A 24,688-nucleotide genomic window follows, 5' to 3' on the forward strand; every position below is an offset into this window, starting at 1 on the left:
TGCTTTGTTACTATTTATGCTATCAAAACCAGACTTTTCCCAACTTGTGAGCCACCACACTGGCATTCCAACAATCTGTTATAAGTATGCCTAAGACATTAATCATTTGGGTGTCTGAGGTGGTCAGTGACCTCCAGTTCCAAGCAGCTTGGTACCTTTACCCCAGAACATTACAGAAATGTTTTAATTATCTATTTGTGCCAGAACTGGGCTAAACCATACTTGCCAACCTAATTGATTCTGTAAAAGATATAATTGAAAGTTAATATTGAGCATCTGGAGTTTTGTTTCACTTTTCCTAAAAAAGAAAAATAACTTATTTCTGGAATTTCCTTAATTAGCCTGAATGTATCTAATGTTAGTAGCTCACTACTTCAAAAAAAATAACCAGGTTGCTTTTCGGGGGTGAGGAGGTGACACCAAATAAACTCACTAACATAAATAGCAGCCAACTCACATTTTGAACAGTATAAAATAAATGTTTCAAACACCTAAAGACTCAAGACAATTTTCTACAGAATATATACCAAACACAATTCAATCATTTATAAAAACAAGGACTCAATTTTCCATTAATGAATATTCACCCGAGTCCAAATTCAATTGTTGCAATTATTTATTCCATTCAGTCTTTAAAATCTTAGAAAGCAAATTAGATTAATGGCTCACCCAATAAGTAAAAATGCTGACAACTTACTGCATCCAATTTTCTTGCCCTCTGTTGTTTATCGCAAGGGTTGTCCGCATAACCTTGCTGTAAGAGGGCTTTCCTATCCAGAGTTGTAAGGTCATCTGTGTTGGCTTCTTTATGTTGCACGCACTATGCATGAAAGAAATAAATGAAGCATCATACACATATTTAGAATGTTTGTTTTTAACAAAATATGGGAATAGATAACCACGGAATATCTCAGTGACTATTTGTACAGCAGTTAAAAGTACAGGCTCTCAAAATCAGATTGCTTATATTTGAATCCAGCTCTTCCAGTTGCCAGCTAGATGACCTCTCTGTTCTCTGTGTCTCAGTTTACTCATAGATAAAATGTGAATTAATAATAGAAACTACTTCACCAGAAACAAAAAGGATTAAGAGATAATACATGCCCAACACTTTATAAAAACTACTTGACACAGTAGGCATTACATAAAAGTTAGCAACTATTATAATTATTATTGCCCAATTTGAATCTTTGAAAAATTAATAAATGTGGGCATGTCTACTCCATTATAAAACTTAATTCAGAAATAAAATACTAAAAGATGAGTGTAACCTTCGAGGTAAAAGATTATTTGGGATGCTAAAGAGATAAACATCAAATTGTTCTTTGACTATGAGATGTGTTTATGCTACCTCAGCAAAACAAAAAAAAAAAGGTTCCAATAAGATAGCAACTTGTCAAAACCTTTACAGATTTCAAGATTTCTTCCTCCCAGGGCTTATTCTTACTTTAGATCTTCCTTGAAAGGTCATACTCTACCTTAATACTCCTCTCTGTCTTTATGACCTTTGATTGCTGTATAAAATTTTGTTATATATTTGTTTAGGCTTTATTGCTTGCCTCTCCTAATGTAAGTTCCATGAAAGCAGGAACCTTGTCTGTCATTTTTATTGCCATATCCCTGGTTGCAGAACAGGATAATACAATGTGAGCACTCGATAAATATTTATTCAATAAACGAATAAATACCTAGCTTAGGTATTTACTATTTAAAACTCAATTTATGAGGATACTTTATCATTTTATTTGTTTACCCACTAATATACTTCTTTCTAAATAGTGATTTATTTACACAGGCACCAAAAAATGCTTAGCATTATATAGGTAAATTAAGCAGATTAATTTAATACATATATTCAAATATAAGCAAAGCACTGTATTTTGTTCAGGTTGAAAACACTTTCGAAATAATTTTATTTTGTGTCAGCTTGTTTTCAACCTTTTACAAAAGGAAAACTGACATTTCCACTTAATATTTCAAATTTAACCTCCCAAAAGCAGACTTCTTTACAGTCTTCCCCTACCTCCAGTTAATGGTAACCCTCTTAGGCCAAAAGCCTTAGATCCATTCTTTTTTTATTTTAAAATATTTAATTGACAATAAAAATTGTAAATATGCAGTGTGTACAATATGATGATTTGATATACAGATAGATAATGTAATGATTATCACAATCAAATTAATTAATACATCCATCACCACACATAGTTACCATTTGTATTTGTCTGCGTATGTGTGTGTGTGTGTTGTTAAGACACTTAAAATCCGCTTTCTTATCAAATTTCTAGGAAAAAATATAGTATGATTAACTGTAATCACCACAAATACAGTAGTTCCTCAGAACTTATTTATCGTATAACTGAAAGTTCATATCCGTTGACCAAGTCCCCATTTTCCCAACCCCTCCCCCCGAGTCCCTGGCAACCAATATTCTACTCTCTGCTTCTGTGGGTTCAACTTTTTTAGAGTCCACATATAAGTGAAAACATAGAGTATTTGTCTTTCTGTGCCTGGTTTAATGTCCTGAAATTAATCCTCGTAAAGTCATTCTTGGTCTTCCCTTTCTCTCAAGTTTACAATTAATCCATTCAAAAATCTTCTTAGCCCTACCTTCAGAATCTATCAACAACATGACTTTGTGAGACACTAAAAGGTTCCAAGTCTGAAGCTACCATCACCTAGGTCCAAGCCATCATCATCAAATTTTGCCTCGATTATTGTGACAGCCACCTCAAAGGTCTTCCTGCTTTCATCTTTGTCCTATTCTCAATAAAGACCATCCTCAAAAGAACAAAGTAGCTTTCTGCCTCACAGAAAAAGACAAAGTCCTTACATGGCTTGTGTGACCTCCCTGAGCTGCCTCCCAAACTCCCTTTAACTCTCTGACCAACCTCCTTCCATCTCTCCCTTGTTCTCCCTCTTCTGACCACACTGTCCTCCTCAATATTTCTTAAACTCCCCTACTCATGACACAGAGTTTCTCCTGACTAGCTTGCTCCGCAGGTGTGTGCTAAAATGCTATCTTATCTAAAGGTCTCCCCTGTGATCCTATACAAATTGCTATCCCATACCCAAAGCCCTGACTTTCCTAGATCCCTTCTATACACCATACTTTTCACGTGTGTCATACTAGCTGGGTTGACCGATTAATCATTCCATTGATTGATGTTTTTTTCTCCTTGCCATTTCCTTCCATTAGGATATAAGCTCTTTAGAGGCAGAAATTTTTGTCTGTTTTATTCACTGACTTACCCCCAGTGCCTGGACAGGGGTATTGCGTAAAGTTAAGCACTCAGCAACTATTTGTTGAAAGAATAAATAATAAATGAATAAATTATATTGATCATTTATACAATTAAAAAGGTTTCTTTAGAGTGAAGAAAGAGATATTTGAAATGAATAATAAGTACAATTAGGAAATTAAGATTATTTTCAACAAAATTGAAGTTTAATGATTTTCATGTTTAATTTCAAGATGTTTCATTATTTTAAAAATAGACATGTACACATAAATTTGCATTTTAGGTAACAAAACAATCTGATAACAAGAGATTCATCAGCTTTTATAGTAAGTGGAAGGAAAACTCAACAAAGGAAATTTACCATTAGAATTGCCATGGTTTGGATGTTTGTCCCCTCTAAACCTCATGTTGAAATTTCATCCCCAATGTCGGAATGGTGTTTGGGTCATGGAGGTTGATCTCTCGTGATCAGTGTTGTCCCTTGGAGGTGAGTGAGTTTTCATTTTATTATTTCCCAAGAGTGCTGGTTGTTCAAAAGAGCCTGGCACCTCCACGTGCTCTCTTGTCTCCTATCTTGCTAAGTGATCTCTGCACATGCTGGCTTCCCTTCACCTTCCGCCATGAGTAGAAGCAACCTGAAGCTCTTAACAGGTCCCCAATCTTCAGCTTTCTAGCCAACAGACTCATGAAGCCAAATAAACCCTTCTTTCTTCATAAATTACCCAGCCTCAGGTATTTCTTTACAGCAACACAAAATGAACTAAGACAAGAATCAAGCAAAGTCAAACTTCTATTTTACAGTTCAACTGATTATCAGTTGACTCATGTATCAGACTGATTAGTTAGCAACTATAGCCTTTAGTGATTGCCTTGGATCCTAAATATTTCTAATCTTAGCTTTGCTTTACCAGTAAAGAGAATCAATTTACATGTTGATCCCTGCTTTAAAGAGGGGCTTATATTTCTGATATCAGGGATGTCTTCTATTTCCAGAGATTACTAGTGTTAATTCATATAATTGTAATAGAATTTACTAATAGGCCACTTATATAGCAGTTTTGATTCTCATAATGGTATAATTTAAAAAGACATCAAATAAGTTCCTCAAACCCCTTAAGCACAAAATTATTATACAGAATCTACAGAAATGCTTTTTAACTAGAAGTTCTTCTAAAGGAACCACTAAAAACATATTAAACTTAATAATTTCACACCTTTAATATAGATTCTAAAAATCAAAGCAGCAAAACAGCATATTTTCCAGAAGAATTTAGGTGCATATTGGCTTCTATAAAACTCTTTATTCTTCCTATATAAATACTTACCAATTTTATGGAAAATCTGCAAATAAAATTTGTTTTTCTCTTAAACCAAAAATAAAAGAAGTCCTCATTTGAATTTGCACTCAAGGAAATAAAAGTTTTACTTAAAAAATATTTTGAACCATTTTCCTGCCATTCAGTAAAGCATGTGCTTACAGAAACCTTCATTCTGTTTTCCCAATATCTATACAGTGATCTAAATATCACTTTGTATACCTTGCAAACAATACATGGTGAGATGCTAAAAGGTTATGAAATTATCTTGCCTAGTATTATAGACACCAGATTATCATATTTCTGTGTTTATATTTGGGTCTACAAAAATGTTTTTAAAATAAAAAAGACTAAATAATCCCATTAATTTTGTTACTCTTTCAGCTAAACACTATGTAATTTATTTAATTCTAGATAGTTTCTACCGGGTTAAAAAATAGTTGACATGTCACACCTACTTATAAATTTATTATTTTTTAGCTACAGAAAAATGCTAAGCAAATACAACATTAAAACCATCCTGAAAACACATTATTCTTACAAAAAGTTAACTGAATTAAAAATTCTATCTATATATTCTCTTCTTTATGGCCAGTAGTATCCTATTTTTCAAATTATTCCTTCCAAAAATCAAGACTGACTTTTTATGTATGATTATGAAAGCCATTACAATTATTATGTTTATTATTATATTCATTAATAATGAATTTATACCCAATTAATATTACACAAAAACATAACAATTTCAGCAATTCATGATGTTAAAAAACCATTTCCCATAATGTGACAAAAGACAGTAATGAAGTGATAGTAGTTTTTGCACAAAACAGACTATAAAGTCTCAAACTACTTATCAATTTTAAAATATAGACTCTCAGACCAACTGAGTTCAAGACAGCTACATCAACAAAATACGTAATACTGTCTTATTTCTAATCCCAAGGTACGTGAAAAACTTCTATCAGAGAAAAAGTGACTAAACTATATGGCTATAACTTTTTTGTCAGAAAATGATTACAATAACCCGTTAAATTTGTTGTGAAGAACAAACTAGCTAATATAACTAAAATATTTACAACAGTCCTTGATAAACAGAAATAAATGTTAGCTATTATACTTATTATGACTAATAGCAAGACATGTCACCCAAAAAGAGATTTCTATAATACATGCAGTTTTCTTTAAATTTAATTAGAATTTTTTAAAGCCTCATACATTACCTTTTCATCTATCTTGTTTCTTGGAGACTGTTGATGTGTAACATTTGAGTTTGTATTCTCTGCATCTATCTGACTATACTGCTTATAGCCCTCTTTCATTTCCGTTTTATATTGCTGATATTTTAGTTTATATTTGTCTGTTGGTGCTGGCAAATTTTCAGGTATCATGTTCTGATCCTATAGGTAAAAAGAAAAAAGAATGCTGTCAGAAAAAAATTACTAATTTTCCTTATTGGAATTAACAGGTTTATCATTTATCTTAGCATTTACTCCTTAAAAATGACCATTATAGTCAATGTTCTAAGCAGAGATAGTATTTAAGACATTCAACTGGTATAGACAGCATCACTGACCAATCAGAGCAGACAGAACTGCTAAGAATGGGCACTTACCTTAAATACTAGTAAGCTTGTACCTTGTTTCCTAGCTGAAGATCCATTCTGGTTCCAATAGCATTTAAGAGGAGAAAAATTGATTTATCTTTCTTCTTAGGATTTTTAGATAAGCTTTTCTTCTGCCTCAGAAGAACTCCACTGTTAATCTTTCTTTTCATAATAGACATAGCAATTGAAGATCACTAATACTGAGCATTGGTTGTCATTTCTAGAATATCAAGATATTCTATCTATTTGCAAACATGGAAACATTTGCAAATAAAATCTGTTTTTCTCTTAAACCAAAAGTAAACAAATGTCCTCATTTGAATTTGCATTCAAGGAAATAAAAGTTTTACTTAAAAAATACTTTGAACCACTTTGCTGCCACTCAGTAAAGCATGTGCTTACAGAAAACTTCATTCTATTTTCCCAATAGAAAACAGTGACCTAAATATTATTTGGTTCCCTACCATATTTCCATGGGAGTGAGAGATAATGGAGTCAGTGGATAAGAGAAATCTAAAAGAAGTGCTATACAAATACAAGGGCATACTGTATTGACCCAGGGAGGGACAGACACTCCAAAAGGAGCTTTTTTATACAGCCAGTCCAATCCTTGAAAAGTGTTGAGGATATCCACGTCTAACCCAGAGAAGGATGAAGCAAAGCTTCAGGATATTATTCATGCAGTTTTCCAAAATGAAACTAAGAACATGAATAGAGTCAGTTATATGAAAAGACTAACAAAAACAGAAAAGCCCTACTCCTATACTAGTCAGGATTTATATTCACATTGTGAACAAAACACTAGATATGTTTGAAGCATAAACATGTCCCAAGGAGACAACTTGGAATGAGCATAGCTACTTACTCCATAGTATCCCAGTAGCCTAAAGTATGAATCAGTTTCCAGGAAACCAGTCTTACATTGCTAAACTAGCAATATCTGATCTAAGAGTTTGCCATATTTTAAAAAATTCCTCAATTCCATATTAGGATATACCTGTACTTTACTGATTTCATGTAAAAATTTTAAAATACCAATTTCAATGTGTGACAAGATGTAAAACAAGTAAAAATCATTTCACTAACATTATGGTTTGGTATTCTAACACATAAAATATTTAAACTTGGCAAAACATCGATTGAACATAACAAAATTTTTTAATTTTATTGAGATTAAATCCAGTGCTAATAATGCATACTATAATTCTGAAAATTGATAAGCAAATAAATACTAGCCAATTTATTTAGATGATGCTGAGTATATGGAGTTTGACATGGTGTGACCCAACCAAGAGTAGAAGATGAATTTGGCGGGTTTGCTGTACTAAGTGGAATATATGAAAAATTGTCCTAAAAAATAAAATTAATGATACTTCTTATATTCTATGTGTAATATTATGTTTTAATGTTTATTATATTAAATACTAAATAAAAATTACCTCATCATCAGAGTCAACAAGGCTTCCCAAATCAAGTCGTGGGACCCTGAAAGAAATAATCTATGTATCTCGTAACTTTTTAACATGAAATTTTAACAACTGCAAATCTTATGTGTTACATCTTTTATAAACAGGTACACTGAAACCAATGGTGCCGTGGCTTCTACTGGCTTGTGATAGGCTTTTGTTAAATGCTCAGTAATTTTTCAAGCTGGTTGTTAAACCCATCCATCATTAAAAATATATATAAATTTACAATTAAGTTATATTAAAAATAAATACTCAAAATTCATCACTTCCCGATGATTTCACTGTACTTTGCTATTATCTGTGCTCTAGAGATTATCTATGTCTATCCTATCTCTATGGTAGTTTAATAGTGTGCACCTCTTTCCAATTCTGTGCTCAGTGATGTCATATAGGTACGCTGAAATCAGCCTTGGTGGGATTATTTACACTGCAATTGGCAAATGCTATGAATAGGACTTGGTTTAATATTTGGTTGATTTCTGAAACTGTAACAAGTGTTGGAGAAAAATGTTAACAATGCAGATTCAACCTAAAATTATATCATGTCTATACCTGTCACACAGTGAATAGCCTCAAAACACACTGAAGAAATGTGGTTTTATATTCAAAACTATTATTTGACTCAGCAAAGAAATCACTCATGTCACTTTTTAAAGTAAATAAAAATATTAACCAATATTCATGCTGGAACTACACAGGTTCATCAACTGCAACCATAGGTTAGCTAGGGATACAGAGTTCAGCAAAAAAACAGAGAGACAATTATGTGAAAATCTACTGGCTATATGGAATCTACAAGAGAGACTATATATTTGATTAATATTTGTAAATTGATTGCTACATGTCCTTTATATCAGTAAAAGCTACAATCAACTTAATATATGCTTAAATTTCTTTATAATAAACAAGTAAAATTTACAATAAACATAATACACTTTCAGAAAACCAGTCCTTAAACTTTTCTCTGTACACAAACAACACAGCTATTGTTACATACTCAATATCTTGGATCTAGTGCTTGCCCCTAACTCTATTCTTTATGTCAAGATGAGCACACAGGTAATCTGTCACACAGAACCACATAAATGTTGATGTTTATTCATTTTGATCTTCAGAAATGTCAATACTCTCTGGTTTAGCCTAGTAAATTACTAAGTTTTTAAATTTGTATTTTTAAAGAGCCTCTATAATCTAAAATACTTGAAAGAATAGAAAAATCGTATTATTTCAAATTTTAAAAGTCAAAATAACATACAACATAAAACACAAATTAATATATTCTAAACCAAAAATAAAATAATTTTAAGATTGATAAAATTGTCATATTCCTCAAAATTAAAACAGACATAATTATCCTTAAGTTCATGTCAACTATATGAATTATACAAGGATAAACATTTACATATCTCTTTAATAAATGCATATAGTTGAATTTTCCAAATGAAATAATATTTTCACTTTTTCAGGAAAATGTAAAACATATTAAGGAAAATAAAAAAACCAAAGAAGCATTACCTATAATTCTACCATCTTATCACAAAAGCTATTTTAATTTTGGTATAGTAATTTTCAGGCTATCCATATGTGTATAGATTTTTCTGTGGTTCACAATCATAGCTACATATACAATTTTGCTTTCTTTTTTAATTAGTCAATGTATGATAAATATGTGCCCATTAAACAGTCCAAATGTGAAGAAACATAACTTACACTGGTGGGCAAGAATGCCGGTTTGTCCATGATTCAGAAGTCCACCTTTGCTTTAATTAAAAAAAAAAATTTTGAATCGGTATGAACATGAATATACCCTTTATACTTTAAGAGATATACAATGAGTCAATGCAATAAGGCTAATTATATTTTTTCTCAGTAAACGCCATATAATAAATGCGTATTAAGCCCCTTCCTACTGTGCTTGAGACACAGATAAAACGGCAAGCAAGACAGATAATCCCCACCCACATAGCACTCTGCTGGAGACCTTCTCTCAAATAAACAGTAATGGGAAAAATCAGACTGTAACAGAGTAACTACATAGCAGTATACCCAACCTACTCTAGGGAATTTGGGAAGCTTACTTTTGTTTGTTTGTTTTGTTTTGTTTTTTTCTTAAGGCAACCTTTAACAGGAGTTCTGAAAGATAAGGAGGAGTTAGCCAGATGAAAAGAGAAGAAAGAAAATTGATTCAGCTAGGAAACAACTTGTGCTGCACAGGCCTCCAGATAAGAGTCAGCATTTGGAAAGGGGTAAAATCCAGAGTGTGAGGGGGGTAGGGCCAAGTTGTTACCTTATAGTACAAGTTAGGGAACTTGGACCTTGTTTTTAAGGTAATGGGAAGACAGTGAAGGGTTTGAGAAAGAAAGTAACAAACACATGCATGTGTTTGTCAACATTCCATCTTGTTGCCAAAAACATTGTGCAAGGCATGAAAATTACAACAAGCTTAGCCACCATGAAATAGAAGATATATATGAGTCTTAGGAGAACTTCAAGTTAAAAAAAAATAGAAAATAATTCACCCATCAGCACTTACACCCTATTTCTGAAATGTTACCTGACTTGTGCTTTTTTTGTGATATTGGTAGCAACTGTAAAAATTACATTCTACTTTTTGTCTTTTTTTATATTTTCCTTAAACAGATACTCTTAAATAACAATAATTATACAATAAGTTTAATTTTAAAAAATAAAACTAATTCAAGCAGTGGCAAATTTTCAAGTAATTATTATCTTCAATTTTGGTGGTTCCATTCTTCAAATCTAGAAAATGCTGATCCTAAATATCTGTAAATATAAGTAATCACAAAACACAAAGAAAAGATCAAAAAATTATTTAATAAGTCATCCTGAAAGAAGAAAATTATATAGTTCACATACTTGTAGTGGCTTCTTTCTTCCAAAGAATGGCTGAATTTGGCTCCTAGAAGTGGCAGCAACTCCTTTAACCTCTAAATCCATTCAAGTTCCTGTATTTATCATGCAGTATACTTTGAAAAAGGTAGAGTAAATGTTAAATGATAATTCCTACTCTAATTTTAAATAAGTCATACAAATTACCCAACAAGTTTACCTGGAAAAAAATCATATGGTTAATCACTTTTGGTGCTTTTACCAATATCAACTTTTTGTAGGGCAATCACATTATGCCCTGTGTTAGCATGAATAATGGGCCCCCAAAGAGGCCATGTCTTAATGCTCAGACCCTGTAAATATACCACCTTACATGACAAAAAGGACTTCAGATGTGTTTGAATTAAGAATTTTAAGATGGGGCGATTATCCTGGATTCTCTGGTGGGCTCAGTGTAACAACCAGAATCCTTATAAGAGGGAAGCAGAAAGAACAGAGTGAAACGGAGAAGATGTAAGGATGGAAGCATACGACAGAGAGGGGTGAAGATGTCAAGCATTCTGGTTCTGAAGATGGAGGAAGAGGTCATGAGCAGCCTCCAGAAGGCAGAAGAGGCAAGGAATGGATTTTCCTCTGGTGCTTCCAGAAAGAACCTGCCCTGTTGACAGCCTGATTTTAGCCCCTTAAGACGAATGTTGTACTTCTGACCTCCAACTATAAAATAAATTTATGTTGTTTTAAACCACTAAATTTAAATTTTTTTTACAGCAAAAATAGAAAACCAATGCATCTCCCTCTTCTGTACTACCACCATGAGATATACCTTTATTTCCTTTACTCATTTCCCAAACCTTTATGAGTTTCGGTTTTGCCAGAGTAGCCTGATGAAAATACTTTTAACAAGCAGTATTCTTCATCTAGAACAAAGAATAAAATGCAGTAAATGGTCCAATTAGTAATAATGTGGTGATTGGTAAAAATGCTTACAAAAGGATGTTGAAAGTAATCAATTTGCAAATATGTACAAAATAAAAATCAAATGAATACATTTCATTGAAATTTTGTATATTTTATACTTCACCTTTATATTACTAAGGATAATTTCACATTTAGATATTTATTCATACTTTCTTTTCTATAGTCTTGGATTTATTTTAACAATAAATTATTTCTGTTTTGTTTTTTAAAGGAAAGAGAGCATGGCATCCTGCCAGCTTAGAATTAGACATACATTGTAATCCTGATTTTTGCCACTTTCACATAATTTAAGTTTGAGTAAAAAATCTTTATGAACCAATGTTTCTACATAATAGGTAAAACGAATTTAATGTTAGTACTTTTCCTGTTAGAATAATGTAACATTCAATAAATGGTAGCCATCATTATTATTAAAATATATTTTTATTTCATGGCCAATGAAATCTTACCTGAAAGATATCCCAATTCCTTACTAACTTATCTATACGGTTCTCTTCACCCCATCCCTAGAGCCTCTTCCTCTAAAAATTCCTTGCCATAAGCCTAGAATTCCACTCTAAGTCAAGTCAGGAGACTTATCAACCAATAGTAAACATATTCTGGAAAAAAAATACAAATCATTAGACTCAAAAATTCTCCTATAGCACTACAGATGGCTTTCTTTCCAGAGCTATTTTTCACAAAGAAGCAACTTTTAAAAGTTGCTATTGTTTTGTTTTGGAGGCCAGGGTTAGGTTGGTTGTTTAATCACACAAATTATTGTATTTGCAATGATGATTACTCGCTAACCAACCCAAGTTGAGATAAGGATGCTGAACAATCAGCAAAGTGATTTTCTCCACACATTAGTCTCTCAATTGTTTATATCCTAGTAACAGTTATAGCTATTTCAAATCACTATAGGTCATTTCAAATCAGTATAATTTATTTGCAAATTTAAAAAGCAGCAACATTTAAATCCTCAAATGTCCAGGACCCCTAGTTCCTCTACTTCCCCAATCAGGACAGTCTTCAGTCTTCACTGTCATTAGATTTTCATTTCCCTAATAAACTGTCAAGACCATGAAAATTCGTGTCTCCTGCCCTTAATAAAGCATAGGTAGTAAATATTTAATCAATAGTAAATTAATGCATAGCAAAATACATGTATACATTTTACACATATTCTTAGATTCCTTTCATTTCTCTGCATCTAACTGTAACATAATCACAAGGCCAACATATAAATTCTATCTTCAATTAGATAAGATGTTTAAAGCATTGCATTGTATCTATTAGTCCTTAATGCTAGACTGTAAGCCTCATATTTGCTCACCCTATGTCTCAGGATTTAGAAAGCCCACAATGTAGTAGGAACTTAACAAATGTTTTTTAAATAAGTAAAGTCAGTTAATTCAGAATGCCATAACACAAAAGTGGTTAACTTAGATATAGTAAGAGTATTCAAAGGGCAATGCCGTCATATATGGAACACTTCCGGATCTGTAGAATTAGAGCAGTCAGGCAACTGACACCCTATGTAGATGATTTTAAGATTTTGACAGGGCTTCAAAGACAAAAACAGCTCAACCTTCTGATTTTCAAACCGAGCCAGCTGAGACCCAGAAAAGTGAACTGTACTTTGCTAAATGGTTTGCCAGTTATTGCAGACCCGAATTCACTACTTGGGTTTCAGATCTCTTTTCAGTACTACATCCTCACTGGTACAGGTAGCAGAAGAATTCGAGGGGAATTAGCTGTATGGACTAAAGAATTAGAAATCTAAACTTGGTGGCACAGGAATCAGCAAACAACTGGCTGTGAGCAAATCTTTGAAACCTATGCCAAGGGTTGTCTTTGTCGTTAAGCACTGAATATCCAGCTGGGCTATATTGGAGCTAGGGAGTAGCAAAAGAAAGGAAGGGATAGCACTTCTAAATGGCTTCTTTCCCCAAATAGCTGCATGTCATGGGGTGATATTGCTAGCATATAATAAATACTGTTGGCTAATGTCTTTAGCGCTACCAAAAATAACTGAACACACTTCCCATTTCCCTCATTTTTTTTTTTAAGGATGACTATTTCCACTTCCAATTATTATCCCTTCTCTCTTGGTAGTATTACTGGCTATCATGTTACTTATACCAAATCAGAAAAAAAATGAAAAAAAAAAAACTGATTTAATTCAGCTCATAAATAAGGAAAAAAGAAAGAGCTGTAAATACAATTAGTATTTAAGCTACATGAAGGTAGGGACCAAGTCTATGTTGGATCCCACACGACTACAGACCCAGATATCTGAATTCAAACTTAGGTCATTCCTAATTTCAAACAAAACAGAGTAACACCTTTTTCACCCACATCACTCCCCTGGCTCCCAAATTATATTATACTTCAGAGCACCTGCAGTGTAGCAGAAGGAATTCCCCATCCCCTACCTATCTGGGATTCCTGCACAGGACAAGCGAGGGGCACAAGAGACAGCTAGCCTGATTTCACCTAACAGCTCAGTAAGAAGAGGTTCAGAGTTAGAAGGGCTGGAAAAATAACTAGCGCGATTCCTCCAAAAACCGCCTTCAGAAAGCTTCAGACAGGAGAGTCTGGTCAGTCCAGGCCTGAGTCTGCAGGTTGCCCGGCAACTGGCGCCGCAGCGCAGGGCCTCTGATTACACTCTCACCTCCAGGGACGAAAAGGTGGTCGGCCCAAGTCCCTTGTACGTTCTACGGCACTTCCTGCCCCCGCCAATCTGCCTCCTCAGTTCCGCGTCTGGCTGACCGGAACTGAGCGTGTGGCGTAAGACCCCGCCACGCTCTGAGAAGTACTTGCTGGCTGGAAAACCCAAAAGGGTGAAATCTCTGCTGCAGCCGCCAGAGCTTCCCAGGGAACTGGCTCCGCGGCGCCCCTAAACCCCGGCGAGGAGCCGGAGCGGACTCGCTCACCTGCGCTTCTCCTGAGCAGGGAAAGGACCAAAGCCCGGCCCGGATCCACGGCGATTGTTGTGTAATTCTTTGTCTAATTGAATTTTATTTAGCATATTTCATAATGCACCTGTCTGTGCGCAGGGCCCAGAATGATGTTTTGAGGGGAAGAAATTTAAGCATATGCTGCAATATCTGTCTCAAGGAGCTTGCACTATGTTTTTAAAAAAGACTGCAATATATTATACAGAGATTATAGATATTAGACTGGATATTACTTTAAATTTGTGTGACCATGTACATATAGATGATTACATGAATAATTGCATATACATGTATGTGTATTTGTGTGTATATATAATTAAAAATTAAAATGATGTATGGAAAGGGCAAAGGCCTAGATATCAAGAAACCTACATTTTATTCTTTGCCAATTTTTTTTTTTTTTTTTTTTTTTTTTTTTTTGAGGCGGAGTCTGGCCCTGTCGCCCACGCTGGAGCACGGTGGCGCGATCTCGGCTCACTGCAACCTCCACCTCCCAGCTTTAAGCGATTATCCGGCCTCAGCCTCCCAAGTAGTTGGGATTACATGCGCCCGCCACCACACCCGGTTAATTTTTTGTATTTTTAGTATAGACAGGGTTTCACCATGTTGGCCAGGCTGGTCTCGAACTCCTGACCTCAGCCTACCAAAGTGCTGTGATTACAGGGATGAGCCACCACGCCCGGCCCAAATATTTGTATGTATGCTCTGTACACAGTGTCTTGGCATCTACTCCTCATCTATAAAGGGAAAAAGCTGGTTTGAGATAATTCCAAGGTTCTACTCCACTCTAACATGCACTAACTTTCCTAAATTACAGAGCCAAGAGTCAGATATTCAAATTAGAAGTAAGAGTTTATGAAGGTTAATCCAGTTCTTTCATAATCCTGTTTTTCTAATCTGCAGTAACTTTTCAAAATTATCTCCCCTCAAAATGTATGTATCAAAACATGAATATTTCCAGTATTTCCTGGAGCCAGTTTGGGAATAAAAATACAAATAAATTTTTAAAGTATAAAAGTAGTGAAGTAAATGAGGTATAATGTAATCACTCTGTATTTTTCTGCTGTACTCCATAAAATTAATCCACCAATTACCCCCACATAGAAAGAAAAGCAAAAATAAATAGCAGAAAACACACATAAAAATAAAACAGAAAACTAAATTTAACTTTTAAAAAGTTATAAAAGACCTTAAAAATTCTGGTGCCCCAGCTAAACTTGTCCATTCCACAAATAGATGTTCAAGAAAATAACATTAGGACGTGCACAAAGTCTAATCCTGGCAATTAGACTTTTTACACCTAAATTGTTTTAGTATTTCTGAATATAGCTGTCTACGCCATTGGGAACATGGTCTAAAAAACATAATGTATACAATTCAGACATTTTGTTATAAACGTCTATTAGAAGAGCAATAATCTTGGATTATGTTTTGACTATATATACTCTACTTTTGCCAATCTTTAAATCCATTGCTTTATGAAATTCCTGTTGTTGTTATAGGCAGTTAATTTCTCTATACACTAAATGAAACTAAACTAGCTGTTAACCTTTATCCTTATTAAACTTATCCCTATCAACCTTTCCTGTTTTGCAGTTCCAAAATAGTTTGCATTTGAAGCTCAACTTTAAATTTTCATTTACTTGATCATTCATTAATGCATTCAACATTCACTGAGTACGTGCTACTTGAAAATATTTTACTTTATATTTGCATTTATTTGTTCATTCTGCCACTTATGTATTTGACAAACATCCACTGAACACCTTCTATCTTCACATAAACCCAATGTTAGAAAAAGTGAAATATATAAGCCTACCCAGTATTTCCTTTTATACGATTAAGTCAAAAATATTTATTGAGCCCCTCATATGTATATATACATATATATAACAATTAAAATATAGTTTCTGTTCTCAAGAAGCTTACAGTTGTATACCACATTATTAGAAAGTTAAAGAGAACTCATTTGTTTATTCAACCAATTTTTATTGAGGGTCTAAAGGTTCAGTTCCTGTTCAAGGTGCTAGAGATATAGCAATGAAGAAAACAAAGCCACTGTTGTGGTGAAGGTTACAACCTGATAGAGAAGGCAGATGTTAAAAAAATAAATAACATAAATTCAGGAGGTAATTAATGCAATGAAGAAGACTAAAACAGGTTAAGTGGATAGACAGTGACAGATAGGAGATGTAGAATGATCAGGGAAGACTTCACTTGAAGGGAACTCTATAAAGAGCATTGCAGGCAAAAGTAACAGCAAGTGCAAAGGAGCTGAGGTGAGGGCATCCTTATCAAGCTGATGGACGTGGCCCATGCAGAATAAGCCAGGAGAGAATGCAGGAAAGAGGCCAGAGAACTAGCCATGGTCAGATTATGTAGTGTCTTTTGGGCCATACCTAGGACTTCAGATTTTTTATTGTGGCCCCCCATAGTAACGGAAGCCAAGTCTTTAAATGTTCTCTCTCTCTCTCTCTGTATATACACATATGTATATGTACATGTGCCTATAGACATCTGTATCTCTCTCTGTGTGTAGAGGTATATATGTCCATAGGCATACATACATATACACATATGTGTACACACAATTTATATAGAGAACTTTACATATATAAATGTATGTGTGTATATACACACACATATGTGTATATGTATATGAGTATATGCCTATAGACATCTGTATATCCAGGAAGAGACCTATATGTATAGACACATGCAGGTGTACATATCTGTATCGATTTATCTATCTGTATACCTACACGCAAACATATACACATACACGTGCATATGTTCATGTCTTTGGGTGTGGGATATCAGAAGCTCAGTTTGAACTATGTATGTGATAAGAAAGTAGTATATACAGCAATTCTCCATTAGCTGGTAGTAGACTAGAAATATATTATCTATTGCCCAGTAGAATTTCCATTAGGATCCTTGCAATTTTCTTTTTTTATATTCTAATTTTCTTTTTATTTTTAAAAAGATAACAGCCGCATCAAAGTAGTTTGTTTTTTGTGTCAAGGTTGACTATGGCAGAACATTCAGCAGATGTAAATATGTGTTCACCTGAATTAAATGACATTGTAAACAACTTCGAATCACTAAGTAAAGATATTTATTTGAAACAGAAATACTAAAAAAATTAATGTCATGGGGAAAAATGCTGGTTTATTACTGAATATCAATATAAGTGACGTAATGAATTTAAAACATTAAGCCAAATGAAGTTGATTTATATTGCATTGCAGGTAAAATAGACAATCAAATGTACTCTGTCCATCCCAGTCTCAGCATATCAATTAAAGCAACTCTTGGAGTCTACCAGTCACCAAACAGTGGCTCTGTTCCAAACTATCAAAAACGGAAGATTTGTCAAGAGAAATTACTTGGCTACGTTTTCCAGGCATCTATTTTTATCTATCTAAGCAATCGGTCTCTTCAGACGGAAAAAAGAAGGAAATTATCAATTGTTTGACAAGTTGATAATTTAAGATCACGGTATTGTCACTATATAAGAATTGCCTATTCTTACTATATTCCCAATCTCTGAGGGAAGTGGCAATATGATTCTAGATTATTTAGAACAATAAAAATCTATACAAGGAAGCTGCGTCTAAAAAACTAATATATAGTACTTTGCACTCCACTGGCCCATTGTCAGCATCCCGCACTTGTTCTTTACCGAATTTGTGTGGCTTGCATATTGCAATCTGCATTACAATCCAGGCGCGCTCTGCAGATTACAGATTGGATCCACAGAAAGCAGTTTGGATCGTTGAAACTCCCTCCACCAGAGGGCGACTCACAGCTTTCCTCTGTAGCTCAGAGCTTTGTGGAAGGCGAACCCTGCTGCTTGTTCCTCCCCACAGCGACACTGACAAGCAGATCCAGCCTGCTGGGCATCCCCGCGCTAGGCTCGAGCCTGTGCGGGAGGATGGAGCCAAGGGAGATCGTGGTGCGGTGTGGGGGGCGGGGTGGGGGGGCGGGGAGGGGAAATCGTTGCCGCAGCCGTTACTGGTCCGCGCAGTCAGGGTATCGTCCACCTCCTTCCATGGCTCTGAAGAAGAAATTCAGTTGTTTATGGACCTTGGGTCTGTATTTGGTAGCCAGTACCAAAATCCCATCCATCACTGACCCAAACTTTATAAACAACTGCCTCGATGGCCACAACGAATGGCGTGGCAAAGTCAACCCTCCCGCGGCCAACATGAAATACATGGTGAGAAAGAACCAGGGCTGGGCTCTTAAATCCCTGACTCATCCTAAGGCATCTGGGTGGTAAATTTCACAAACTTAACTTGTACTAATTCAGTGCAGACTTTATATATAGGCAGTGAAAAAGAAAAAAAGAAAAAGAAAATCGCACCTTGGCTGGGCTGTCTCCTCCACAGTCATAGGAGTGAACAAGAAAGGAAAACTTAAAGCTGTTCCTTGTCTCTTGCCGCGAAGGTGGGGATGCTGGAGCGGTGTTTGGAAGTTGCTTTGTTGCACCACTAAGTTTATAAGTACTTAACACAGGATTATTTTGTTTCCTTTCCTCCATTTTTTGGCTAGCACTTTGCATCACCCACAACCAAGATACAAGATATCAAAGAAATAGCCCAAGAATGGAGATTCTCTTGTTTTCTTACTTATTTTTATATCATATGAATCCAAGATCAAAACAAAACTTTATGTGTAGTATTATTTGAAAAAAATATTACAAGGATGAGAATATTGAAATCAGGAATTGAATTACATCAGATGGTCGTTTTCATGAAAAATAATAAATGCATGAATTTAATTCCAAAAACATTAAACTAATTGTGTCCTTTCAGACCTCCATCATGTAGAAAATAAGGCAAAAGACAGTACTCTATGGAAGAATAAGCATAAAAAGCATTGGATTATTAAAATAATCCATAGAACTTACAAAATGTTAAATATTTGACTATGAATTGTGTGATTGGAAATTTCCCTTGCATTATAACTCTTTCTTGTTTATAAATGCATCATTATGAGCATAAACGTTGATAGTATTAGTCTATTTTATGTACTATGCAGATATAGATACAGTGTAATTCATGTCTATTCCAGCTTTCTCCTTTTCTATCCAGTGGAAAACAAAATAAAAGTAATGATAAAATCACAACTCAGGCATTAAAATAAGTTCAAAACTGTACTAGTCTACTGTATAAGAAAATTATATTTTGAAGGAGGAGAAAGATTCAAATAGATATCAGAAATGAAACAAGAATAAACTAATCTCTTTAATGCAGAATTGTTAAGATATTTTAACATACAATGTTTACCAGCTTGGGGTTGTCCAAGGCATAAATTAACTAGAAATAAATCTTCAACTGAATTCAGAAATACTAATATTAGTAGTAATATGGGTGATACCTTTAGAGTTTTATTGTATATTGTATGATAAAAAAAGAGTAAATGTGGGGTTAAATATAATAAATGTTCTTTACATTTCTTTTGTACTCATTGACTCTTTAAAGCAAAATGTGATAACAATGAATTGTGGGGTTTATAATAATGTAGAAAAGAAACACATTATAACCGATGCCTTAAAAATGAAGTGAAGTGTCAATAGAATTATTCTGCTGAAACTTCCTTATATTGTTAAGAATCACAATAAATATTTCCGGATGGACTGTGAGAAGTTAAGAATGCATGTTTTTATATCTAGAATAACCACTAAAAATATACAAAGAAGTAGAGCTAAAAATCCAGTAAATAGAATATTAAAAGTCCTTGATTAATTTTTGGAAAACAGGAACAAGGAACAAAAGAACAAAGAGGGAATCAATTAAAAATAGCAAATGGTAGACTAAAACTTAACCATGTTAAAATTATATTAAATGCAAATGACTACTACATACTTTAATTAAAAATAAAGATTATTAGACTGGATTAATGCTTTTGTAACAGAAACATATCATGAATAGATTAAAGTAAAAAGATGGAAAAAATACATTATGCAAACTCTAAAATTAAGATAGAGTAGCTATATTTATAGCTACCAAAGTAGATTTTAAGACAAGGAGAACTACCAGAAATAAAAGGGGACATTAAGGAATAATAAAAGGGCCGATTCAACATGAGACACAGCAATCTTCAATGCAAATAAATGTAATAATGTATTTGAATACACAAAAATTGTCAAAAGTAAAGGGAGAAAGAGACAAAACAGTCATAGAGATTTTAATCTTAGTGAATAAGAGAACAAGTAGGTAAAAATCAGTAAAAATAAAAAAGATTTGAACATCAATTTTACCTAATTGACATTAAACAATTTATACCACACTGCAAAATACAAATTCTTATCAAGTATGCATTACATTCATCAATATAAACAATATGCTGAACCACAAAACAAGTCTCAAGAAATTAAAAGTATTTGAAATTTTGTTCTATATTTTCTGAAAAAAAAATAGACTTAAACTAGAAATAAAGTGTGGAAAATCTCCCAAAATGTGAAATCAAGCAGAACATATCTAAATAGTCCATAAGTTAAAGAAGAAATAACAATAGAGATTACTATAATTTAGATTTGAATGTTAATGGAAACACAACATATCAAAACTTGTGGGATATAGCAAAAGAAGTGTTTGGAAGCATATGTATAGATTTAAATGAATATTTTAGGAAAGAAGAATAGTTAAAAATCAAGACCTATTCTTTCAACTCAAGAAGGTAGGAAACAAGTGTAAATTAAGCACAAGAAAATTTTTTTAAAAACTAAAGATAATCATAATTTGAGGAAATTGAAAGTAAAAGTATGATGGACAAAAATCAATAATATGAAAAGTTGGTTTTAAAACTATATATTAATAAAATTGATAAACCAGTAGCAAAAAAAAAGATTAATGAAGAAAGACACAACTCAAAAATAAATTTTAGGAATGGAAAATCACTTTTAAAAAGCCCCAAACATTAAATGGATAGACAGAGAATATTTTGAACAACTTTATATAATGAATTTCACAACATAAAGAAAATAAATAGACAAATGTATTGAAAATCAACATTTTATAAAATTGACACAATATTTTGATATGTTGTTTATTGAAGGATTACTAGTGAATAAATGCATAAAATGCACTAGTTTTAATGTACAATTTTTTTATGTATGTATATGTCAGTGAAACTACCTACATCAAGATTAGAATTTTTATTTCGTATATGGATGCCATGTTATTTAACCCATAAAGTCTCATAAATATTACATTCTGTACTATGTGTTTTATAAAGTAACATTAAATCCTTGAACTTTGCCTAATAAAAGTATTGCTCATTATTTTTATTTCTTTGATTTCTATTATTATTTTTTTACTATTGTATTTTCTTTGTCTTGTACAAATGAAAGAATCCTGGGTTAGAGACTGATTTTGAACCCAATATAAATCTTTTAACAGGGATATTTAACCAATTTATTAATGAGATCATTCGTCTGCATCTTCATCAATCTAAATAGTCTTAACGCCATTACATAAATTAATTATGTAATGTAAAATATTCTTAACAGAAAATGCACGTGAATTCTAAGAAAAAAGCAACACCAAACTTATACAAATCTTTTTGTGAAACTGAAAGAGAAAACCTTTTGTAACTTTATGAGCCAAGTTTTACCCTGACACCAAATGAGACAAAACATTACAGGTTAGAAAATTATAGCTCAATGTAGATGCAAAAAATCTTCAACAAAATTATAATCAATTGAATCCAGCAACACATATAAAGAATATTATATCATGGGATTTATCTCAGGAATAAAAAGTTGGATTAGGACTTGAAAATTAATCAACATAATCAGGATCAAAACTAGAAATACCATTAACAGAAAACTCCCCAGAAAATGAAAAAACTGTGAGAAATCCAACTTGGATTGGGGGAATTTAATTGCTATTTACAAGTTGCCACTCTTAATAGATTAAATGAGAAAAATTATATGATCATCTGAATAGAGTCAGGAAAACCATTTGGCAAAACGCTACATCAAATCATTTTATTTCATTTTTTTTCCATTTTATTCTGTAGGTTTTTTAATAATAGTTTTGGGAAACAGGTGTTATTTGGTTGCATGGAAAAGTTTTTTTTTTTTTTTTCAATTTTTAAGTTCTAGGGTACATGTGCAGGATGTGCAGGTTACACAGGTGAACATATGCCATGGTGGTTTGCTGCACAGATCAACCAGTTACCCACATATTAAGCCCAACATCTATTAGTTATTCTTCCTGAAGCTCTCTTTCCTCCCACCCCCATCTGCCTACAGGCCCCAATGTGTGTTGATTCCCCCCATGTGTCCATGTGTGCTCATTGTTCAGCTCCGACTTATAAGTGAGAACATGTGGTGTTTGGTTTTCTGTTCCTGCATTAGATTGCTGAGGATAATAGCTTCCAGCTCCATCCATGTCCCTGCAAAGGACTTGATCTCATTCCTTTTTATGGCTGCATAGTATTCCATGGTGTATATGTAGCACATATTTTCTTTATCCATTCTATCATTGATGGGCATTTGGGTTGATTCCATGTCTTTGCTATTGTGAATAGTGTGCAGTGAATATACATGTGCATGTATGTTTATAATAGAATGATCTATATTCCTTTGGGTACATACCCAGTAATGGGATTGCTGGGTCAAATGGTATTTCTGACTCTAGATTTTTGAGGAATTGCCACACTGTCCTCCACAATGGGTAAACTAATTTACACTCCCACCAACAATGTAAAAATGTTCCTTTTTTTCCTGCAACATTGCCCACACCTGTTGTTTCTGGACTTTTTAATAATCGCGTTTCTGACTGGCCTAAGATGGTATCCAATTGTGGTTTTGATGGCATTTTTCTAATGATCAGTGATGTTGAGCTTTTTTTCATTTGTTTTTTGGCCACATGTATGTCTTCTTTTGAGAAGTGTCTGTTCATGGCCTTTGCCTACTTTTTAATGGGGTTGTTTAGTTCTTTAAATTTATTTAATCTCCTTATAGACTCTGGATATTAGACCTTGGTCAGACGGATAGATTGCTAAAATTTTGTACCATTCTGTAGGTTGTCAGTTCACTCTGATGATACTTTCTTTTGCCGTAAAGAAGTTCTTTAGTTTAATTAGATCTCATTTGTCCATGTTTACTTTTGTTGCAATTGCTTTTGATGTTTTCATCATGAAATATTTGCCCATGCCTATGTCCTGGATGGTATTGCCTAGATTTTCTTCTAGGGTTTTTATAATTTGGGGTTTTACATTTAAGTCTTTCATCCATCTTGAGCTAATTTTTGAATAAGGTGTAAGGAAGGGGCCCAGTTTCAATTTTCTGCATATGGCTAGCCCGTTGTCCCAGCGGAAAAGTTATTTGCTAGTGATTTATGAGATTTTGGTGCACCCATCGCCCGAGCAGTGTACACTGTACCCAATGTGCATTCTTTTATCCCTTACCCCACTCCCACTCTTCCCAGTGAGTCCCCAAAGTCCATCATTCTTATGCCTTTGGATCCTCATAGCTTAGCTCCCACTTATAAGTGAAAACATACAATGTTTCTTTCTCCATTCCTGAGTTACTTCAATTCAAATAACGGTCTCCAACTCCTTCCAGGTTGCTGCAAATGCCATTATTTTGTTTCTTTTTATGGCTGAGTAGTATTCCATTACATATATATAATATGTGTATATTTTATATACACATATTTTGTATATATATGTATAAATATATATATATACATACCATATTTTCTTTATTAACTTATTGGTTGATGGGCACTTAGACTGTTTCCATATTTTTAGAATTGCAACTTGTACTGCTATAAACGTATGTGCAAGTATCTTTTTCATAAAATGACTTCCTTTCCTCTGCGTAGATTTTTGACAAAGGTGTAAAAGTAGTTCAGTAGAGCAGTCTATTCAAGAAATGGTGTTGAAACACCATTTAATACCTATAAGAAAAAAAAAAACAACTTTGACCTGAAAAGCAAAAATTATCACAAAATGAATCATAAATTTAAATGCAAAGCATAAAATTATTAGAAGAAAACCAGGAGAAAATCCTCAGGACAGAGCTAGATGAAACTTCCTAATATAATGAATTATTTTGATTTTTTTCAAAACCAAAAACTATTTTTAAAAAGTCAACAAATTTGACCCCATCAAAGTAAAAAACTTCTACTTTATAAAGTACCCTGTTAGCAACATGAGAGGACAAACTACAAACTAGGAGAAAAGATTCAAACTATATATTTAAGAAAGAACTCCTGTCTAGAGAAAGAACTCTCAAAACTCAACAGTAAAAAAAAAAAAAAAAAAA

At 33.5% G+C, this 24,688-nt stretch overlaps 2 protein-coding genes across 10 annotated transcripts in view; one reads left to right on the forward strand and one right to left on the reverse strand.

Moving 5' to 3' along the window:
- Positions 1-24,688, reverse strand: part of CAPS2 (calcyphosine 2) — a 120,659-nt gene that overhangs the window by 46,943 nt on the left and 49,028 nt on the right. Inside the window, exons 1-7 of one of the 8 annotated variants that reach the window (XM_025402069.1) lie at positions 13,841-14,060; positions 10,508-10,617; positions 9,341-9,390; positions 7,601-7,646; positions 7,398-7,511; positions 5,779-5,955; positions 698-820 (exon numbers count right to left, since the gene is read on the reverse strand). In XM_025402069.1, coding sequence (XP_025257854.1) covers positions 698-820; positions 5,779-5,955; positions 7,398-7,511; positions 7,601-7,646; positions 9,341-9,390; positions 10,508-10,588 — 591 coding nt within the window. In that variant the 5' untranslated portion in view covers positions 10,589-10,617; positions 13,841-14,060. Of the gene's footprint in view, positions 1-669; positions 821-5,778; positions 5,956-7,397; positions 7,512-7,600; positions 7,661-9,340; positions 9,391-10,507; positions 10,618-13,840; positions 14,061-24,688 lie in introns of those variants that run through there. The other 7 variants (XM_025402074.1, XM_025402073.1, XM_025402070.1 and 4 more) reach the window with 7 other exon arrangements.
- Positions 18,379-24,688, forward strand: part of GLIPR1L1 (GLIPR1 like 1) — a 38,524-nt gene continuing 32,214 nt past the window's right edge. For both annotated transcript variants that reach the window (XM_025402077.1, XM_025402078.1), the window contains exon 1: positions 18,379-18,622. In XM_025402077.1, coding sequence (XP_025257862.1) covers positions 18,455-18,622 — 168 coding nt within the window. In that variant the 5' untranslated portion in view covers positions 18,379-18,454. The remainder of the gene's footprint in view (positions 18,623-24,688) is intronic.

Source organism: Theropithecus gelada, chromosome 11 (genome assembly GCF_003255815.1).
Source record: "Theropithecus gelada isolate Dixy chromosome 11, Tgel_1.0, whole genome shotgun sequence".
NCBI lineage: Eukaryota > Metazoa > Chordata > Mammalia > Primates > Cercopithecidae > Theropithecus > Theropithecus gelada.